At 39.1% G+C, this 19,776-nt stretch overlaps 2 protein-coding genes and 1 long non-coding RNA gene across 6 annotated transcripts in view; 1 reads left to right on the forward strand and 2 right to left on the reverse strand.

Moving 5' to 3' along the window:
• LOC143659812 (uncharacterized) lies at nucleotides 1-7,127 on the reverse strand. The gene is made up of 2 exons (XR_013163758.1): nucleotides 6,828-7,127; nucleotides 1-172 (listed from the first exon to the last, which is right to left on the reverse strand). It is a non-coding gene; the product is annotated as an uncharacterized LOC143659812 (long non-coding RNA).
• CMC2 (C-X9-C motif containing 2) overlaps nucleotides 1-19,776 on the reverse strand; it is an 85,540-nt gene that overhangs the window by 47,347 nt on the left and 18,417 nt on the right. The gene's annotated exons all lie outside the window — the stretch shown is intronic.
• Nucleotides 7,018-19,776, forward strand: part of CENPN (centromere protein N) — a 27,327-nt gene continuing 14,568 nt past the window's right edge. The window contains exons 1-4 of one of the 4 annotated variants that reach the window (XM_077133118.1): nucleotides 7,018-7,349; nucleotides 9,605-9,662; nucleotides 11,099-11,279; nucleotides 17,521-17,566. In XM_077133118.1, the coding sequence (XP_076989233.1) occupies nucleotides 11,109-11,279; nucleotides 17,521-17,566 (217 nt within the window). In that variant the 5' untranslated portion in view covers nucleotides 7,018-7,349; nucleotides 9,605-9,662; nucleotides 11,099-11,108. Of the gene's footprint in view, nucleotides 7,350-7,531; nucleotides 7,796-9,604; nucleotides 9,663-11,098; nucleotides 11,280-17,520; nucleotides 17,567-19,776 lie in introns of those variants that run through there. The other 3 variants (XM_077133115.1, XM_077133116.1, XM_077133117.1) reach the window with 3 other exon arrangements.

Here is a 19,776-nt window from a genome sequence, read left to right on the forward strand (position 1 = left end):
ACCCTCTCCAAGTGATGGGTGGGTCAGCTCCTCTAACCTAAGGTTTCTTGGCTTCAGACCTTATCTTCCATGGGTCTGCCTTTGAAGTTATTTTTCCTTCAATTTGTCCTTTTTAGTCCAGACTGGCAGTGGTTCCATTTAAATAGATCCCATAGCACTCTTGTTGGGTTTTCTATATAGTAGGCAGGACATTTGGTGAGACAAAATAAGCCAGGAACAAAAAAAACAACAATGGTATGATCACCTTTAGAAAATGCTTATTAGAAAACAGAAGCCTAGATTGTAAGCTTTTATAACAAACACATTAAGTCCAGAGTGGTGATTTTTATTTCTAGATTTTGAGAAGCTGTTATATATATATATCCTGATATTTACAGATAAGAACGAAGCTGAACAGGTTGGGGTTAAAGTAATTCAGGACACAGAGGTAAATATTTTAGAACCACACATGCTCTTTGAGACCAATGGAAGAAAGGTTTATTTGATTCGGAACTGAAATTTTCTGTAGCGCATAATCTAATTCAAACTATCTGCGTAGTTCATTTGAGCAACTAAAGCACAGTAGCACAGAATAAGAAAGAGGTCCTTTAATCCTGTATGGATTATACGCCTGGAAATATCCTAAAGTATATTAAGCAGATAATCAAAAAGTATTGGCAAAGTCCCCTGAGGGAGGGGAGAAAGACTATGGAACTACTAAACCTTACCATCAGGGAATCCCAATACTGTGTCAAACCTTAGGGATACCCAAATCAAAAGGCCATGCCCTCAACAATGAAGTTTACTCTTGTGAAGCTTATGTAGGTAGCGGCAAAGCTTAGACTACCTAAAGGCATGCCTAAGAGTTACTTCTGGAGGACCTCTGTTGTTGCTCAGATGTAGCCTCGGTCTCTCTAAGCCCAACTCTGCAAGTGAAATCACTGTCCTCCCCGCTATGTGGGACATGACATCCGGGGGTGAAAGTCTCCCTGGCGACATGGGAGAGGACTCCCAGGGATGAATTCAGACCTGGCGCCGTGGGATCAATAATTCCATCCTGACCAAAAGGGGAAAAGAAGTGTAATTAATAAAGTATCAGTGGCACTCTTGAGAGAGTTCAAATAGAGCCGAGAGGCTACTCTGGAAGTTGCTTTTACGCAAGCTTCAGGTAGACCTTGAAACCAACCCCCAACCAGGACCATTCCAGCCAATCCTAAACAACACCTAGGGCAATTTATAAGATTCCACAAGGGTTCCAGGCACTAGAGTAACTTTCCAGAAACCTACAACCTCCAGATGGGTCCCTGGTCCACAGAAGTCCTGAAACCTAGCCCAGCCTCTCCAGAACATCAGATGGTTCCATCTCCCTATCCCATATTAGTGACAGACCCTTCCAATAGCAAAAATTTAGAACTGCCATAGCCCAAACAACCCCAAAGAATGGTATGGAAAGATCAAAGGTGATGGTGGAATTATACATAGAAGATAGGACTTAACAAATGAACATGAATGCTGAATCATTAAATTGATATCTCTTTTAGTCTCAGCCTTTTAGAGCAGCTAAAAGTAAGAATCTAAAATTGTAAAATTGTAACCCATGTCAAGTCTGAAATACATTCTACAACTAATTCTGGTGCTGTGCTTTGAAATCTATAGCTTTTTTGTATATATGCTATTTTTCACAAAAAAAGAAGGAAAAAAATCGATTGTGATGATAAAAAAGTATTTAAGCCCTCTAGCCTCCTATATTCCGGAGCAGCCAGAAGGAAAAATATGAGAGGATCATGTGGTGGCCCATGACAGACTCTGGGGTCTGTCCTGTGACTGCTTGTGAGGAGTGCTTTGAAAACTATTGCTTTTTTATTTCTTTGCTTTGTATATATGTTATACTATACAATAAAGAAAAGTTTAAGAAAAAAAAAAAAGAATACGTAGGGATTGAACTGTGACTCTGTAAGGGTTTAAGTACTTGGAACATAAAACTCCTAGAGGGTTCCTAGGTCAGATAAATCCTGAAACCCAGAGAAAGAAGCCCCTCTAGGGCTATCAATTAACCACATCCCCCTATCCTTTAGTATGCACACCTCTTCTCAACATGAAAAAGTCAGAACAGTTATTCCCCAAAGATCCCTATAGATTGAGAGAAGGATTAAAGTAGGAGGAGGAGATATAAAAGAGAAAATGCGATTTAACAAAGGAGTATGACTGCTGAATCACTATATTGATATTTTTTCTAGCTTTCAGTGTTTTGGAGCAGCTAGAAGGAAAAATCTGAAATGATGGAATGGTAGTCCCTGACTAACTCTAGGACCTGTTCTGTAACTACTTGAAGTGTGCTTTGAAAATTATTACTTTTGTCTTTCTTTGTATGTATGTTATTTTTACAATTAAAAAAATTTTTAAGTGGGTAGACCAACTCAGTTGGTGAAATCACTGCTCTCCCCACTACATGGGATGTGACTCCCAGGGGTGCAAATCTCCCTGGCAACATGAGAAAAAATGAGACAAAATAAAGTTTAGTGGCTGAGAGATTTCAAACAGAGTCTAGAGGTTATTCATATTCATTATATAGATATCCCATTTTAATTTTTAGTGTATTTGAGTAGTTAGAAGGAAATACCTGAAACTGCTGAACTGTATCCCAGGGGCCTTGGTTCTTAGGGACGATCATACAACTAAGTAGCTTTGAGGTGTGACCATGTGTTCTGAAAACCTTGTGGCTGACACATACTTTATCCAGGGTCTGGACAGATGAGTAAAAAAATAAGGGCAAAATAAATACAAACAATGGGGGGATAAGGGGTAAAAAATTTTGGGTAGATTCCAATACTAGTGGTCAATGAGAGGGAGGGGTAAGGGGTATGGGACGTATGCGGTTTTTATTTTTATTTTTCTGGAAAGAAGTAAATATTCTTAAAATGATCATGGTGATGAATACACAACTATGTGATGATTTTGTAAGCCACAGATTATATACTGTGTGAGGACTGCACGGTGTGTGAGGATATCTCAATAAAAAAAAAATTTTTTTTTAAGTGAGCAGACTACAGTACTAGCAATCAATTAGAAGGAGGGATAAGGGGTAAGGGATGTTTGGAGTTTTCTGTTTTCTTTTTATTTCTTTTTCCGGAGTAACCCAAATGTTCTAAAAATGATTATAGTGATGAATGCACAACTAAGTGAGGATTTACTAGGAACCATGGATTGCCTGGTGTGTGACTATATCTCAATAAAATTACATTAAAGAAAAAAATGAAGGGAACACTTATTTGCTATCAAGACCCTGGGCGTGGGTGTCTGCAGTGAGAGAGAGAGATAAAATCCATTTGCAGTGAGAGAGCTATTATTTAATTAAGCACAATATTTCAGTCAGAACTTATAACACTGGCATTTTGCTAACATTAGAAGGGTCAACTTGTCAAAATTACACCTCCTTTCTTTGATAGTACCCCCTTACTTCCTTAAGGATGCACACACACTTCAATGATTCCAAAACAGTTCATTGAAACTTAAAAATGTTCAGCTGTGGCAATTAATTTGCTGTTCTGATATCTGAGAGGCCATTGCAAAGCAATTTTAAGATTTACTGGGGTAGGCTGGGAGGGTAGAAGTGGTAGGGTCTCTCACTGACGATATAAACATTATAGTTTTATTTTATTCACTTCTTCACTTTATTCTATAAGATACAGGTAAATTTTTCCTGATGAGTATTCTAGGATAGAGAGCAGACTTCAACCACCAGGTGGCATAATTTCAGAAAATAAAGAAATCTAGAGTAAGAAATATATTAACTCTAGTAAAGAAATAGGGTAAGGATTCTGATAACACACTTGAGCAGATGTATAATCAAAGGCGGGAGGGGAACCCTGTATTTTAAGGCCATTTGTTGTTTCTTAAAAAAGATTTTGCTAACTGTGTGACTAACTTTCCACTAAAGAAAGAACTTTCCACTAAATTGCAATTTCTAATGTTATTTTTAAACAAGCAAAAAAACAAGGTCAGTAAAATGATCTTGTTCAAAATCTGAAGAATCTGTTTTCCAGGGAAAACTGCAAATTAATACTTTAAATATTTAATGCAATTTAAAACATATTTTTAAAAAGCCTACATTTCTGAAAGCACTGATATTAAATCAGTATTGTCCAATCTTTTCAAACTATGAAATGTTATTTCAACAGAGGCAGCAGACACAGCAGGGGTCTATCTACCCTATCTACTTTGACTTATCACAGACAGACAGACGCAAAGTCACCAAATGTAAACAGATGCTTCTGAGTACGTGGTGCTACCAGAGTACAGACCATGCCACATCAATAATGACAACAACCCCAGGGCTCCTGGGGAAAGGGATGCTGGGAGTCTTCCACGCATAGTTTCTGAAGGAACGGAACCACATGGTATCTTTCTCTGAACAAACATTTACCAGCGCTTAATAGATGCAGAGCATTCTGCCAAGTAAGATGAATTTCAGAGAAAAAATTCGTCCATACACCTCGAAGTTCTACTAAGGGAGTATTCTTGTAAATGCACAGTAAATTTCCCAAAAATGTTAACAAAAGGTTGAATTTATGATTAAAAGAAATTGAGAACTGGTACGTAGCACAATTGGTACATGGTAAAAATAAGAATGGAGATAAAGCTGATTTCAAATCCACTAAATAAACACAAAATCCTGAATTTACATGAAAGGAGATATAAATGGCAGAATTCCTTTGCCAGTAAAAACTTCTTTAAAGTGAAAAGCTCCATTTAAAGTGAAAGTTTCCAAACGTTCTCTTTGCTTAAGCCTCTTCACGGAACACTATTGTGAAAATACAAGTACAGTAATCTTTAAACCCAATAAAGGTTTTTTGGTTTTGTTTTATTGTAGAATATAAAATATGTACAAAAAAAAAAAAAGAAAGAAAAAAGCAATAGTTTTCGAAACACTCTTCAACAAATAGTTACAGCATAGATCCTAGAATTTGTCAAGGGCTACCATACCATCATCTCAGATTTTTCCTTCTAGCTGCTCCAGAACATTGGAGGCTAAAAGGAATATATATTATTTTATCATCACTTTTTTTCTCTTGTGAAAAATAACATACACACAAAAAAACAATAGATTTCAACGCACAGTGCAACAACTAGCTATAGAATAGATTACAGAGTTTGGTATAGGTTACAATTCCACAATTTAGGTTTTTACTTCTATCTGTTCTAAGACACTGGAGACTAAAAGAAATATAAATATAATGATTCAACAATTATACTCATTCGTTAAACCCTACCTTCTCTGTTTAACTTGACCATCACCTTTGATCTTTCTATCCCACTCCTCAGGGGTATTTGAGTTATGCCCATTCTAACTTTTTCATGTTGGAAAGGCTGTCCACCCTGGTGCTCTTTAGGATTGGTTGCAATGGTTTTCATTAGGGTTTGGCAAGTTATGATAGGTAGTAATGTCTAACTGAAGTATGCGTCAGAGTGACCTCCAAGAATAGCCTCTGGACTCTATTTGAACTCTCTCAACCAGATACCTTATTTGTTATACTTCTTTTCACCCTTTTGGTCAGGATGGCATTGTTGATTTCGTCGTGCTAAGGCCAGATATCCCTGGGAGCTATCCTTGGGAGCGGCCAGTGAGATTTTCACCCCTGGATGTCATGTCCCACATAGGAGAGAGGGCAATGATGTCACTTGTAGAGTTGGGTTTAGAGAGAGTGAGGCCACATCTAAGCAACAAAAGAGGTCCTCCAGAAGTAACTCTTAGGCATACTTCCAGGTAGGTGAAGCTTTTCCGCTACATACATAGGCTCCACAAGAGCAAGCCTCAAGATCAAGGGCTTGGCCTATTGATTTGGGTGTCTGTAATGTCTGATACAGTATTAGGGGTTTCCCTGGTGGTAAAGTTCCATAGTTTCATATTTTTTCTCCCATTCCTCAAGGAACTTTGCCAATACTTTTTAATTACATGCTTAATATATTCTGGGATGTATCTGGGCATTACATTAAGCTATACAGGATTAAAGGCCCTCATTCTTCTTCTGGGCTCCCTGTGTTTAGATTGCTTAAATGAGCAGGTTGAGTTAGATTATGCGCTACAGAAAATTTAGGTTCTAGACAAAATAAACCTTTCTTTCTTTGGTCTCAAAGAGTAGACAAGGTTCTAAAATATAGACAATGTTTTCCTGTGTTCTGAATTACCGATAAAGGGGTTTTTAATGTCTACTCTTCCTGAAAAGGGTACTGCTGGAAAACTTACTGGATTCACGTAGCAAGATGGATTGGTGACAACCATCACTGCACTAAGAAAAGCTCTAACAGGCACCCATTTTTTACATGCAAATTCGAAATTTCTAAATGAACGAGAATTGGCAACAATATGATCTACTGAGAACTCACCAAGTTAAACAGCGTTAAAGGTTCAATCTCACAGCCGATGAGAAGGCTTACACCCATTTCACAGACAAGGAAGTCAAGGCGGGGTGGGAGTGGGGGGACGTCCAAGGTCACACTGCTATGAGTCGCCGGGTGGATCCCAACAGATCTACTCTACACCACCTGAGGGCAGAGGTCTTACAACGCACCCCCTGCCATCCTCGCAGAATGCCTAGGATCGCCCCCCAAAGCCAGGCGCAGTGACTTGTCTGCATGGCTCCGGGTGCCAAGTCCCTTTCCCCAGGCCCCTAGAGGCCGGTCTCCCTGGCCCGAATCCAGGAGGGCGGGCGAGAAGTCGGGCACAAGGTGGCACGGCGGGGCGTGAGCAAGGCCAAGCGGGGTGCCCCGTGGCCTCCCCGGCGCCCACAGGCAGGGCGAGGCCAAGAAAGAGGCCACTCCTCAGAACAGCCCGGATTCCTGAGACTCACCCGACTCGCAGCCACTGGAAGTCTGAAGCGCTATTCATTCACGAAGACTCATGACCCCTAGGCCACCTGTCCCGGGAAGCCTGAGCCCTGCCCGCCCCGACCCAGCGAAGACTCGGGCGCCCTCCACCGTAAACTTGGACGGCCCCGCCCCCGACGCGCGGCCACTGCGGCGCATGCGCTATCCGCCCTGGGCCGGCCCATTTTCTAGCGCTGTGGGGGTTGAGGAAGTGAGTCCACTGAGGCACAGCAGTGTCAAAACTACAAACCAAACCATCAGAACAGATTTGTTACTCAGAAACAATTCACGTAAACATCTTTCTATTAAGAAGAGTGACGCTGGGGCTCGGCGCCTTTCGCTCCTTTCGCTCCCCTCCCTGTGGTCCCCTATACTTAGGGTGCAGCCTAAAGTTTGAGCGCCGGTGGGCGGGGCTCAGGAGGCAGCGGAAACTGCCATTGGTGGTTTTGAAGGTACAGAGAGCGGGAACTGCTGCTGAGGCGTGAGGCCGCGGGAGATGTGGGACGGTAAGGGAGTCCCTGACTGCTGGGATCGGGCCGCGGAGGGTGGTGGGAGCCTCAAGGAGAGCAGGTCCCGGGCCTCAGGGGCGGCCTCTTCTTGACAACCGCAGGCCCTAAGGGTGCGGGGCGGACGCTTGGCCTCAGGCGGGGGGCGGGGGACTCCCGAGGAGGCTGAGATGGCAGAGAACAATGCAGTTCGGTCGTGGCGTCACGTCCGCCGCGGACGGGGCGGGGCCTTCCGTAGGGCCCGAGTCTGCGCTGGAGCGGGCTTCAGTTGTCACGTGACCAGCTGTCTCCGCCACCCCACGTCATACCTTCATAGCTTCGTGAAAGTCTTATTCACCCAGAATTAGGAGTTTTGTTTTGATTTTCACTTTGCCTTGGCTTCCGTCCTTTTTCGTCCATGCTGCCTCTCGTATTACCCGTTATACTCCTGTGGCAGCTCTTCAGCGGTATGTGTACAGGATCGTTATTTAAGAGAGGTCTTTTATCACGCGTTTATTCCATACATATTCTGCTACATTCCAGATACTTTGCTAAGTAATACGTAAAAAATTAAAAAGACAATCATCGGAAATCAGAGAAGTCTTTTCAGGGATTTTCCGACTATATTGGTGAAATGAGTTGGGCTCCTTCTCCCAGAATTCTTTAGAATGGCGTTCTGCACACTTTCCCCCAGAATTAAGAATCGTCTGATGTGTTCTTTTAAAGTGCAAAATCTCAAGCCCTACGTGCGCCACACACACACACCTCCCCCTCCCCCGCCCCAATTAACTGATGGAGCCTAGGAATCATTATGTTAAGCAATTCTCGTTCCCCACAAAAATATTCTCGATGGGAAAAGTGTTGGATTGATACTTCACTGGCTGTTGAACTTTTTAATCATTCCCAGGTTGATTTATCTCCTCAGGCATATTGTTTAGGGAGAGTATCTAGTCATTCATGCCGCAAGTATTTATCAAATATATATTAGACGGTGGGCTGACAAGAATACCGTTCTAGTTTTTAGGGCTATAGCCATGAATAAAACTGACATAGCCCCTCCCCTTAAAGAATAAACAAGAACATTTTAGATCAAGTGGAAGGTGGAACTTGAAATTGGGTGGTCAGAAAACGCCTCTTTGAGAAGACAAGCTGAGATCCAAATTATAAGAAGCAGCCACCCATATAGTATGTTTAGGAAGAACCTTCTGGGGAGAAATAACAGCAGGTACAATGGTTCTTTGCTGAGAGATCATTCTACATTAGAGAAACTTAAAGTCACTGGAGCTGGGGCTCAGAAAACCAAGGAGAGAATAGTTGATGATGGGGATGGAGGCAAGGACCAGGCAAGGCAGAACCTTGTAGACCACAGTAAAGAATTTAATCTTAACTATAAGGCAGGATGGTCCTGTTTTCTGACGAGGAAACAAATCAGACTCAATTTTCATGATCTTGGTTCTGTTCCCATGTTTTTATTTCAATTATTTTTCTCTTTCTAAATGTTTCCTAATCATTCCTCTTTATCTTTGTTTCATCTATAATTTTTAGTATCTTAAAAGTCACTTGCCCATATCTTCTCAGAAATGGGCAGTTATAATAAATTATATGTAGTATTCAAAAAATACTCAGTATAGAAATAAGTCACATCCAGGATTCTTATAGGGGAACACTCCTCTGTTGTGTGATTGGAAATTCTATAGTTAACGTGGAAGCAAGCGGAATTGACAAACTTATTTCTGACAGACTTATACCAGTATCTGTGTGCTTGGAAGATAGGCTGTTAAGAGAAGTTAAAATCTGTAGATATCCAGCTCATTCTTTGTTTAGAAACCATGCTTGCTTTCTATGTCATATATTCAAAAATGTACCCAAATGAGGTAGCAAGAGTTTGCAATCAGCTGTCACACTTGGCACACAGCTTATGCCCTGAGGAAAGTAATAAAAAAGAAAGTAATAAAAGGGCTCTGAATCCCCTTTCCCTGTACATCATCTTTAATACTACTGCTAGGTCACGCTCTTGAAGATTATTGTCCTTCCCTATTATGGGGTGAGCCACAACAGATTTGGGGTTCAAGACTTTGGACAGTTGAAGAGTATCATCTTCAGGAATGGGGCCGGAAAAGTGCAGGTAATAATTCCATGTTATTGGCAACTCTATAAAGAATCAGCAGACTAGAACTATTCCTTTCTTATCTCCAGCTCTGTCATCTATACTCATAAATCCAGCTGTTTATTCAGTATCTCCACATGGAGTCTAATGCTTATCTTAAAATTTACAGGTTCCAAATAGAAATTTTGTGCTTTCTTCTGCCCCACCCACAGTCTTCTCCATCTCAGGTAACTGTAAGTCCATCCTTTGCGCTGCATGGGAAAAAACTTGGTATTAACTTTGATTCTTCTCTTTCGCTCACACTCTATTACTAATCCATCAGGAACTCCTATAGGCTTTCTCTCCAAAATATATTGAAATGGTGGTGATAGTAGCATAACATTATGAATGTAATTAATACCACTGAATTGTATATTTAAAAATGATTAAAATAGGAAATTTTATGTTGTATACATGTTATCACAATAAAAATTAAACAAAGTAAACCAAAACCCACCTACCCATAGACCTGTACAGTGCAGAAAGTAATCCCTAATGGAAACTGTGGACTTTACTTAATAATATAATTCTAATAATATTGGTTCATCAATTATAATAAATAGCCCACACTAATTCAAAATGTTAACAATAGGGAACACTGATGGGTGGGGGTGTGTATGGGAACACTGTACTTTTTAATTTTCCTGTATACCTATAATTACACTAAAGTATAAAGTACTTTAGAATACTTTATATTTGACTGCTTTCCAAGTCCTCCACATTGGCCCAGCATTATCTTGTACCTGTGTTATCCTAGCAGCCTCCTAATTGGTCTCCTGTTTCTGCCCTAGTCTCCCTGGACGACATTCCCAACACAGTAGCTAGGTTGATCCTGGTAGAAAACCAGGATGAGAACATAGCGTGCCTCTGCCCAACACCAGCACCATCCAGTGCCATGTTTCTCTGAAAGTACAAGTCATAAATCTAACAGTGGCCCAGACAGGTCCTTCATTACATCTGATCTCAGTTCCTTTTCTGTGCCCCCTCCCTCTCTGCACTCCTCACTGTTTCCTGAAGGCCCCAGGCAGGCTCTGCCTCCTTCTACCTGGAAAGGTCTTCCACCAGATAGCCATGTGACTAGCTCCCTCTTCTCCAAGGATTAGCTTAAATGTCACCTTCTCTAGGAGGCCTAATCTGTTCACCCCCTGCCTCTGCCTCACTCCCAATCTGCCTAACAGCACTCCATTTTTTTCCAATACACTTACCACTTTTCTCTCTCTTTCCCACTAGAATGGGTGCTCCATATTGGCAGGAAGTTTTCTGTTTTGTTCATGGATATATCAATCCCTAGTGCCTAGATAAGTGTCTGGGATAAACAGATGCTCAGTAATTTGTTATAGGAATCAGTGAATGAATGAATGATTTATATATCACTGCCATCAAAGGATTAAAATACTCAAAGAGATAGCACTAATTTTTTAAAACTATCGCATATTGAAATATATAGCTTAATGAGAAAATAATTAAGTCCTTACGTGAAACTATTTGCTATGTGACTGAAAAAGGTAAAAATTTGGGTGTTTGACCTACAAGTAAAAATACCAGCTAAAAATATGGTGCTGAAAAATTCACAATTGGTTAAACTTTTGTGTTTGGTTAATACTTTGTGCTATTGTTGTTAAAGTGCCAAAGAGATGGATGAGACTGTTGCAGAGTTTATCAAGAGGACCTTCTTGAAAATCCCTATGAGTGAAATGATAACAATCCTAAAAGCATGGGGTTTTTTGTCTGAAAAGCAACTGCAGACTGTAAACTTTCGGCAGAGAAAGGAGCCTCTTGCCCAGGACTTGATTCTGCTTTGTGAGGTAACAGGGTTCAGACTGAGTAACCTTGAATGTGCTACTCTGCTGTTCTTTTTCTTTCTTCTTTTCCTTAGTCCAAAAGGGATTTTGTATAAAAGGAGGGGGTTTAAGGCAGCTACTGAACTGAAGCAATGAAAGCTATGTGCTACTCTAGTGGAGAGGTAACTATTTTTTAAATAGCTTTAACTTAACAAAGAATGTTTATAAATCAATCAGGAAAAAAGTGAATACAATAAAAGGGGGTCAAAAAACAGACAAGGAAAATTCAATAATGAGTGGTACTTTTTTTTAACCTATCAGATTGTCAAAGATGAAAAGATAATGATACTCAAATGTGATGGCAAAGTCATGAGTAGACCTCTCACATGTTTTTATTTATTGTAATATAATTTCAGACTCAGAGAAGCTGCACATACAATACAAAGAATTTCAATATACGCTTCCTTCTTTTACATTTAAATATACTTACTTTTTAATCCATCAATTCCACTTCTGGAAATTTATACTAAGGAAATGCTAGAAAATAAACCGGCATATATAAATAATAATATTATAACAGGAATATTCATGTGGCATATTTTATATATATATATATAGGTATTAGCTGTAGTGTCGTGTAAAAAGCAAAATTTGGAAACAACCTTAAGTAGGAGATCGGATAAATAATAATACATCCACATAACAGTATTCTTCAGCCATTGAAAAAAATAAACTAGTTTTTTGTATACAACATGGAAAGAAACTATATAACTATGCATATAAATAAATGTATATATCTGGAGCAGTTGTTCTCAACTGGGGCAATTTTGCCCCCCTCCAGTGGACATTTGGCAATGTCTGGAGACATTTTGGTTGTTAAAACTGGGGGAAGATAAACCAAGCCCCAAAAGACAAATTTTGTATGATAGCAAATGAAATACCTAGAGGAAGCAAATTAACCTATGGACAGATAATAGATTATAGGTTACTAGGAGTCGGGAATGGGGAGAGGGAGGTATTACTTAATGGGTACCAAGTTTCTCTTTGAAGTAATGAAAATATTGGGATAATGGATATTGGTGATAGTAGTACATTATTGTGAATGTAATTAACACACCTGTATTGTACACTTAAAAGTGGTTAAAATTGGAAATTTTGAGTTGTACATATGTTACTACAATAAAAAGTTAAGAAAAAAAAAAGGACTTTTTGTGTGTGGCTACATCCTAATTCCTCCCAAAATAAAAAAAATAAATAAACTGGGAAGGGGATGCTACTGGCATCTAATGGGTCAATGCTAGGGATGCTCGCTAAATATCCTACAATGCACAGGACAACTGCTACCACAAAGAAGTGCCCAGCCTCAAATGTCAATAATGCCGAGGCTAAGACCCCCTGACACAGAAAGAGTCTGGAAAAATACATACCAGATTGCTAACTGCTTGGCTTAGGGAGCATGACAGTGAGGAAGAGAAGAATTTTTACTTTATACTGTATACATTTCTGTATCTTAATTTTAAGATACTTAATTTTTATTAAGTTTAAAATCTAATGGGAATCTACATATACAGATATATGTATTTTCACAAACTGAACATGCCCATGAAACCAACACCAAGATGTAGAAATACGATAATAGCCCTTCCACCTGCATGGATGCCAACTATCCTGACTTCTAACAGCATAAATTAGTTTTGCCTGCTTTTATACTTTATACAAGTTGCATCATACCATATGTACTCTTTTATGTCAGCTTCTTTCACTCAATCTTACCTTTGTGAGATTCAGCCACGTTGTTGCTTGTAGTTGGAGGTTGTTCGTTTTCGTTACTGAATTCCACTGTGTGAATATACAGTGCATTTATCCATTCTAATGGTGGTGTCCATTTTAATGGTTTCAAGTTTTTAGCTATTACAGTACTGTTAACTTTAAACATTATAGTCAATACCTTTTGATGACTATCTGTATTTATATCTGTTGGTGTATTCCTAAGAGTGAAATTGGTAGTTTCTAGGGTGTGCCTGTGTTCAATTTTGCATGATAACAGAATTTTCTAAAAGGGTTTTGCTAGTTTACCTTCACCAGCAGTGTGGAATGGAATACCTGGCTCAAAGGGTATAAGTATATTTGGCTTTAGTAGAAAACACCAGGTTTCACAAGTAGTTGTGCCACTTTGCACACCGAGCAGCAGTTTATGGAAGTTCAGCTCCACATCTTTGTCATAGTTGGTATTTTCTATCTTTCTCTTTTTAGCCCTCTGGTAGGTAATGTAGAGGTTTCTCACTGTAGTTTTAATTTACATTTCCCTGATGACTAACAAAGAGCCTTTTTCATTTATTTATTACTCATTTGGATATTATCTTCTCTTAAATCTGTTCAATAATTTGCCCATTTTTCTATTGGTTTATCTTTGTCTTATTGAGTTGTGAATTCTTCATATATCCTGAATAAGTCAGAAAATGTATAGTGAATATTTGCTCCCAGTCTGTGTTTGTCTTTTCACTCTCATAATAGTATCTTTTCATGAAGAGAGTTATGTCCGAATTTTTTATAGTATGTTTATAATCATAATTTAACATTTTCCTTTAAAATATACAGAGTAAACAGGCATTTTTTCCTCCACACTGCCAAAACCCAATAAAATGGTAAGGAATTTTTAAAGCATAGAAATTTTCAAAGACAAGAAAGAAAAGGATTCCACAGCAGACAAGAGAGGTCAACAGAATTTAGGAACCTGGAAAGCAGATGAATGAGTAGAACAGAGAAAGCAGACACCTAACTGCTTTCAATTCTACATACTTCCAAAAAAGGAAGGGAATCCAACTCATTCTGTGAGGCCAGCAGTCCCCAGATACAAAATCAGAGAAAGATAATGCAAAAGAGTATTATAAATTATTATTGTTTATGAAGATTGATGTAGAAATTCTCACCAAAATCTAACAAATTGAATCCAACAATATAGTAAAATAATAAAACATCATAACAAAGTGGAGTTCATCCTAGGAATGTAGGGCTGGTATAACAATTGAAAATCAATATAATTCACCAAGTACATTTTTAAAAGTATATATGATCATTACTATTGATGCAGGAAAAGAATTTGATGAAATCCATTCCTGTTGAAAACTTGGCAAACTGAATAGAAGGTAACACCCTCAAACTAATAAATGACATCTACAAAAACCCTGTAACTAAAATCCTACCTAATGATGAAAGAGTGAATGCTTTTTCTCTAAGGTCAGTGACAGGGTAAGAATATTCTCTCACCACTTTTCACCATTGTACCAGAAGTTCGTGTTAGTGCGGTCAGTCTTTAAAGATAAAGAAATAAAAGCCATCTAGATCAGAAAGGAAGAAGTAAGACTGTCTGTATTCCTAGGTGACATAATAGTCCATGTAGAAAATCTAATGGCATTTATCCCCAAAAAATCTACTAGAACTAATAAGGTAGATTTAACAAAGTTGCAGCAAGATCAATATATTAAACTCAATTATATTTCTATATACAAGCAACAAATAGTCAGAAATTGACATTTAAAAATACTTTACAGGGCGGGCCACGGTGGCTCAGCAGGTAAGAGTGCTTGCCTGCCATGCCCAAGGACCTGGGTTCGTTTCCCGGTGCCTGCCCATGTAAAAAAAAAAAAAAAAACTTTACAACTTCAAAAAGTAGGAAATAGGGATAAATCTGACTAAAGATATGTAAGACCTCTATACTGAACCCATAAAACTCTGCTAAAAGAAATTAAAGACCCAACTCTGCAAGTAAAATCATTACCCCCTACACGGGACATGACATCCAGGGTATTTCCCTGGCAACATGGGATATCACTCCCAGGGATGAGCCTTACCCTGGCACCATGGGATCGACAATACTTTCCTGACTAAAAGGAGAAAATGAATTGTAACAAATAAGGTATTAGTGGCTGAGAGATTTCAAATAGAGTCAAGAGGCTCCCCTGGAGGCTAACTTCAGCTGAGTATTGCTTATCATGGTTTGCCAAACGCCCACCAAATCCATTCCTGCCAGCCCTAAAGAAGACCTAGGGCTCTATATTTTATATTTATATTTCCTTTTAGCCTCCAGTGTCTTAGAGCAGCTAGGAGAAAATACCTGAAATTGTAGAACTGTAACCCACACCATATTTTGAAGTTTGTTCTATAACGAGTAAAAATGTTTTAAAAAAAAAAGATTGTTTAGAGAACAAAAAGACAAGCCGCAGACTGGTAGAAACTACTTCTAAATCATTTATCTGATAAAGGATTTGTTTGTAGAATAATAAATAATTCTCATGCTCAATAATAAGAAAACAACCCAATAAGAGAAAAGGTGGGCAAAAGATATGAACACACGCTTTTTCAAATAAGGTACGTGGATGGCAAATAAGCACATGAAAAAAGATCCTCAGAACAGTATTTATCAGAAAAATGCAAATTAAAACTACAATAATATACCCCAACAGACTTAATAGAATGAAAAAATTACAAAAGACTGGCCATACATAGGTAGCTAAGACTTAGAGTAACCAGAACTCATATACACTGCTGGTGAGAATGTAAAATGGTACTGCCGCTTTGTAATTCAACTTGGCAGCTTCTTTAAAAGGTAAATGTATAACCTACCATATGATTCAGCCATTCCAGTCCTAGGTATATACCCAAGAGAAACGAAAGCATGTCCACACAAAGATGTGGACAGGAATGTCCACAGCCTCATTATTCATAATAGCCAAAAGCTGGAAACAACCCAAATAAATGTCCATCGACTGATAAATGGATAAACAGATTGTGATATAGCTATACAATTGAACACATGCAAAAACATGAATGACAATTATATGGAGTAAAAGAAACCAAACGAAAAAAAATACAATTATCCCGTCCACATCATGACTTCCCCAGCACAGTTTTGATATATCATGGGTTGGCATAAGAAATTAAATGGGAATTTGGGGAGAGTTTTGTAGAAGCTGCAGACAACCACACAAAGGCCTGCAAATGACATGAAAAGTTTAGAAACTCAGTAAGGCAGTGGGATATTATTTGGTGTAGTCTGGCCTTTCCTGATTCTGTGTTAGCTTCTCCCAGATGCACCTTCCCTCATCCCCCCACCCCAGCCTTCTCCTCTGGGCCCCCACCGCTCTCTTCTAAAGGAATACAAAAGGCCCTTGAGGAGTGGCCTGGCCAGTAGAAGGACTTGGGTGGCCTTGGTGCCTTCCAGGCTTTTCTGCCTTCTCACAACTGCTGCTGGAGGTGGACCCAGTTGGCAACTGGGTGTGCTGCCTGCTGGCAGATATTAATGACAATGTTTTTCAGGCATGGCTTAGAAATAGCCCAATACTGTTTCCAGTCCGTCCTAGCAACAAGGCTTTACTTTACAAAAAAAATTCTTTGGATACTTGCTTGATTTCCCTGTGCCTGTGCTTCCTCTTGAAAATGAAGGAACACAAGTCCTTAACTCAAATTTTACAATAAAGTACTATAAAAACGCCATAAAAGAAAAACAAAAAATTCAGACTTCTCTGATAGGAAAGGAAGGCCAGATAATTTTACATGGACTTTCCAAATCACAGGAGCACCTCGTCCTTAACCCCTGTGATATGGAAGAGATAACGGTATATTCTTATACCACTCATATGAAACTCTAGGAAATGCAAACAAATCTATAATGACAGCAGATCAGGGTTTCCTTAAGACCAGAGGGTAGGAGGAAGAGGTATTTGAGGGAAGGATTGGAAAGGGACATAAGGAAATTTGGGGGATTGATGGATATATTTGCTGTCTTAATTGTGGTGATGGTTTCACAGGTGTATTCAGATGCTGACACTTCCCAATTTGTGCACTTTAAATATGTGCAGTTTATGGCATGTCAGGTCTACCTCAATAAAAGTGTTTTTGTTTTTTTAAAAAAAGAAAGCAAGGGCGGGTCATGGTGGCTCAGCAGGCAGAGTTCTTGCCTGCTGTGGCGGAGACCTGGGTTCGATTCCAGGTGCCTGCTCATGTTAAAAAAAAAAGCAAAACCAGAAACTCAGGTGATAAATGTGGAGTAAAGCGGGAGAAGAGTTGTAAGTGCCTGTACTGAGATATAAATCAGAAGGTATATTTGTTGGTTAACAGGAGAAAGTAGATTGGACAGAGGGTCCATGTCAGTAAAGTATTGAAAGGATACTTATAGTCACCTCTAACCAATCCTTTCAGATGTGCTTCAGATAGGACAGAATGAAACCTATCACCATACTTAAAAGTAACTTATCATCTCTTTCAGGAGAAGCATGCAACTCTCAATGATGCAGCCTTTTTAGACATCATTTGTAAGTTTTGGTGATTTATGTTTACACTTAACCAGTTTGTTTCATCAGAGAATCAATATTGTGTGGAATATGTAAAGACTCAAATTCTAGAGTCGAGGTGACTTGGTTTCGAATCCCAGCTCTGTAACTTCCCAGTCTTAGTCTTTGTCAAATAACATCACCTTTCTAAGCCTCAGACTCTCCTAAGTGAAGTGGAGATCATAATAGTACTTACTTCACAGGATTGTTGGGAGGATTAAATGAGATAATGCTTGAAAACTCCTAACTTGGTAACTGGTACATAATTAGCATGTCATAAATATTTGTTGGGTTTTATGTTACTATTATTAATTATAATTACAGAATTTGAAAATATATTTCTGAGTATTTGTTCTTATTCTCAAAGTAGGTTATTGCATCTCCCTTCCATTTCTTTGTTGTTGTTTTTTTTCCCTTATGTTCTAGTTCCCCTCTCTGCATTTTTTCTGGATATCTGTCTATTTTATTGAGGAGACAGCCTGGTTTAGGGGCTAAAAACACAGGCCCTGGTGGTTCACTTGTAGAATTCTTGCCTGCCATGCGGGAGACCCGGGTTGGATTCCTGGCCCATGTACCCCAAAAAGAAAAAAGACCATAAGCCCCAGCACCAAAGTTCCAGGGTTCATATCATGGCTCCCTCATTGCCTCTCTGAGTTCTGGGAGAAAGTGGTAACATTCCTATGCCTTGGTGTTATCATTTAACAAATCTGGATAATAATGATAATGCCTCATAAGGTTATGGTTTGGATCAAATAAGGGTACAGGTACCATAAGAGTACAGGAATACTTAGAACAAGGCCTGGTGTTTATTAAACAATGTAAATTAATTGTTTTCATATTAACGGCTTTATATGACCTGGAAGTGTAACAAAATATTAATACTTTGCTCCTGCTATGACATAGCTAAATTTATTTAAAGCATATTCCTCTAGCTTACTTTATCTCATTTTCAGTGGTTAGGTCATATTTAGATCATGAAGACTGGACCTACACAATTACCATTTCTCATGCATTTATTCAAATGGGCATTAAGCCCCTACTGTGTGCCAAACAACAGCATGCTAGGCACTGGTAAACAAACAGGTGGTTCATACTCCGTTGGCGGTCCCAGTCTAATCAAAGAGACAGGTTAATTAACCATGCAAATGCATTCTTGCATATCATAAAGAGAGCTTAGAAAGAGAAAAATAGAGCAGAGTCTTATGAGAACATAGTGGGACATGCTTTACTCTGGGTTTTAGGAAAAACTTCCTTAAGAAATGACACTTGAGCTGGCATCTGATGGATGAGTTGGTGTTTACTAGACAAAGAGGAGAAGGGAGGTTAAGGAGTATGAGGGGCAAAAAGCATAGCAGTGTCTTTGAAAGTCTTTGAGTGGGACAGAGTATAGCCAGGAGCTGAGGGAAGGCTGGGTGATGGAACTTAGTGGTGGAGGAGGAAGGCCAGGTTAAATGAGGTGCAAGTGCTGGGGGTGGGAGGCCATAATATAGAGACTTGAAGGATTTTAGTCGTTACTCTAAGACTAATGCAGTCTTTGAAAGATTATGTGCAAGAAGGAAATATAATTAGGTTCCTGTTTTTTGAAAGATCACTGGTTATAGTACAGACACTAGAGACCAGAGAGAGAGAGAGAAGTGAGTGGGGTCAAGAAATGTAAGTACTAAAATCGACAGGACTTGACACGGTGTGGTCATGAGAGGGGGAGAGTGGGAGGTAGCACAGATAACTCCAAGAATCTGGCACATGTAACTAGAAGGAAGGTAGAGCCACTTGTTAAGATATGGAACAGTGGAGGTCAACCAAGTTTGTCACAGAGATCATAGATTACTCTAGGGCATTTTCAACTTGAGGTAATAAATGTCATTTGTATTAACTCCTTGCCATTTATTTCATAAACTTTTAGAAAATGAAGTTTAATAGAATCATTAACAAAAACTTTTAAATCCTGTTATTATTGTACCACCCTTTTACAGAGTTTAATTACCCTCTGATCTCTCTGAAACAGAGCCAAGCAACAAGCTACTAGCAAGAAAAAAAAAACACACACACACTTTGAATGCAGTCTTTTGGGCAGATATCAACATTGTGCCTGTTAATACCTGCTTTAAACAAAACCAGATAATTAATTAGGAATTGTCAAGCACATTGCCATAAATGGGCCAAAAGGAAAAAGACGAAAAAAAAAGATACCA

Source organism: Tamandua tetradactyla, chromosome 16 (genome assembly GCF_023851605.1).
Source record: "Tamandua tetradactyla isolate mTamTet1 chromosome 16, mTamTet1.pri, whole genome shotgun sequence".
Classification (NCBI taxonomy): Eukaryota; Metazoa; Chordata; class Mammalia; order Pilosa; family Myrmecophagidae; genus Tamandua; species Tamandua tetradactyla.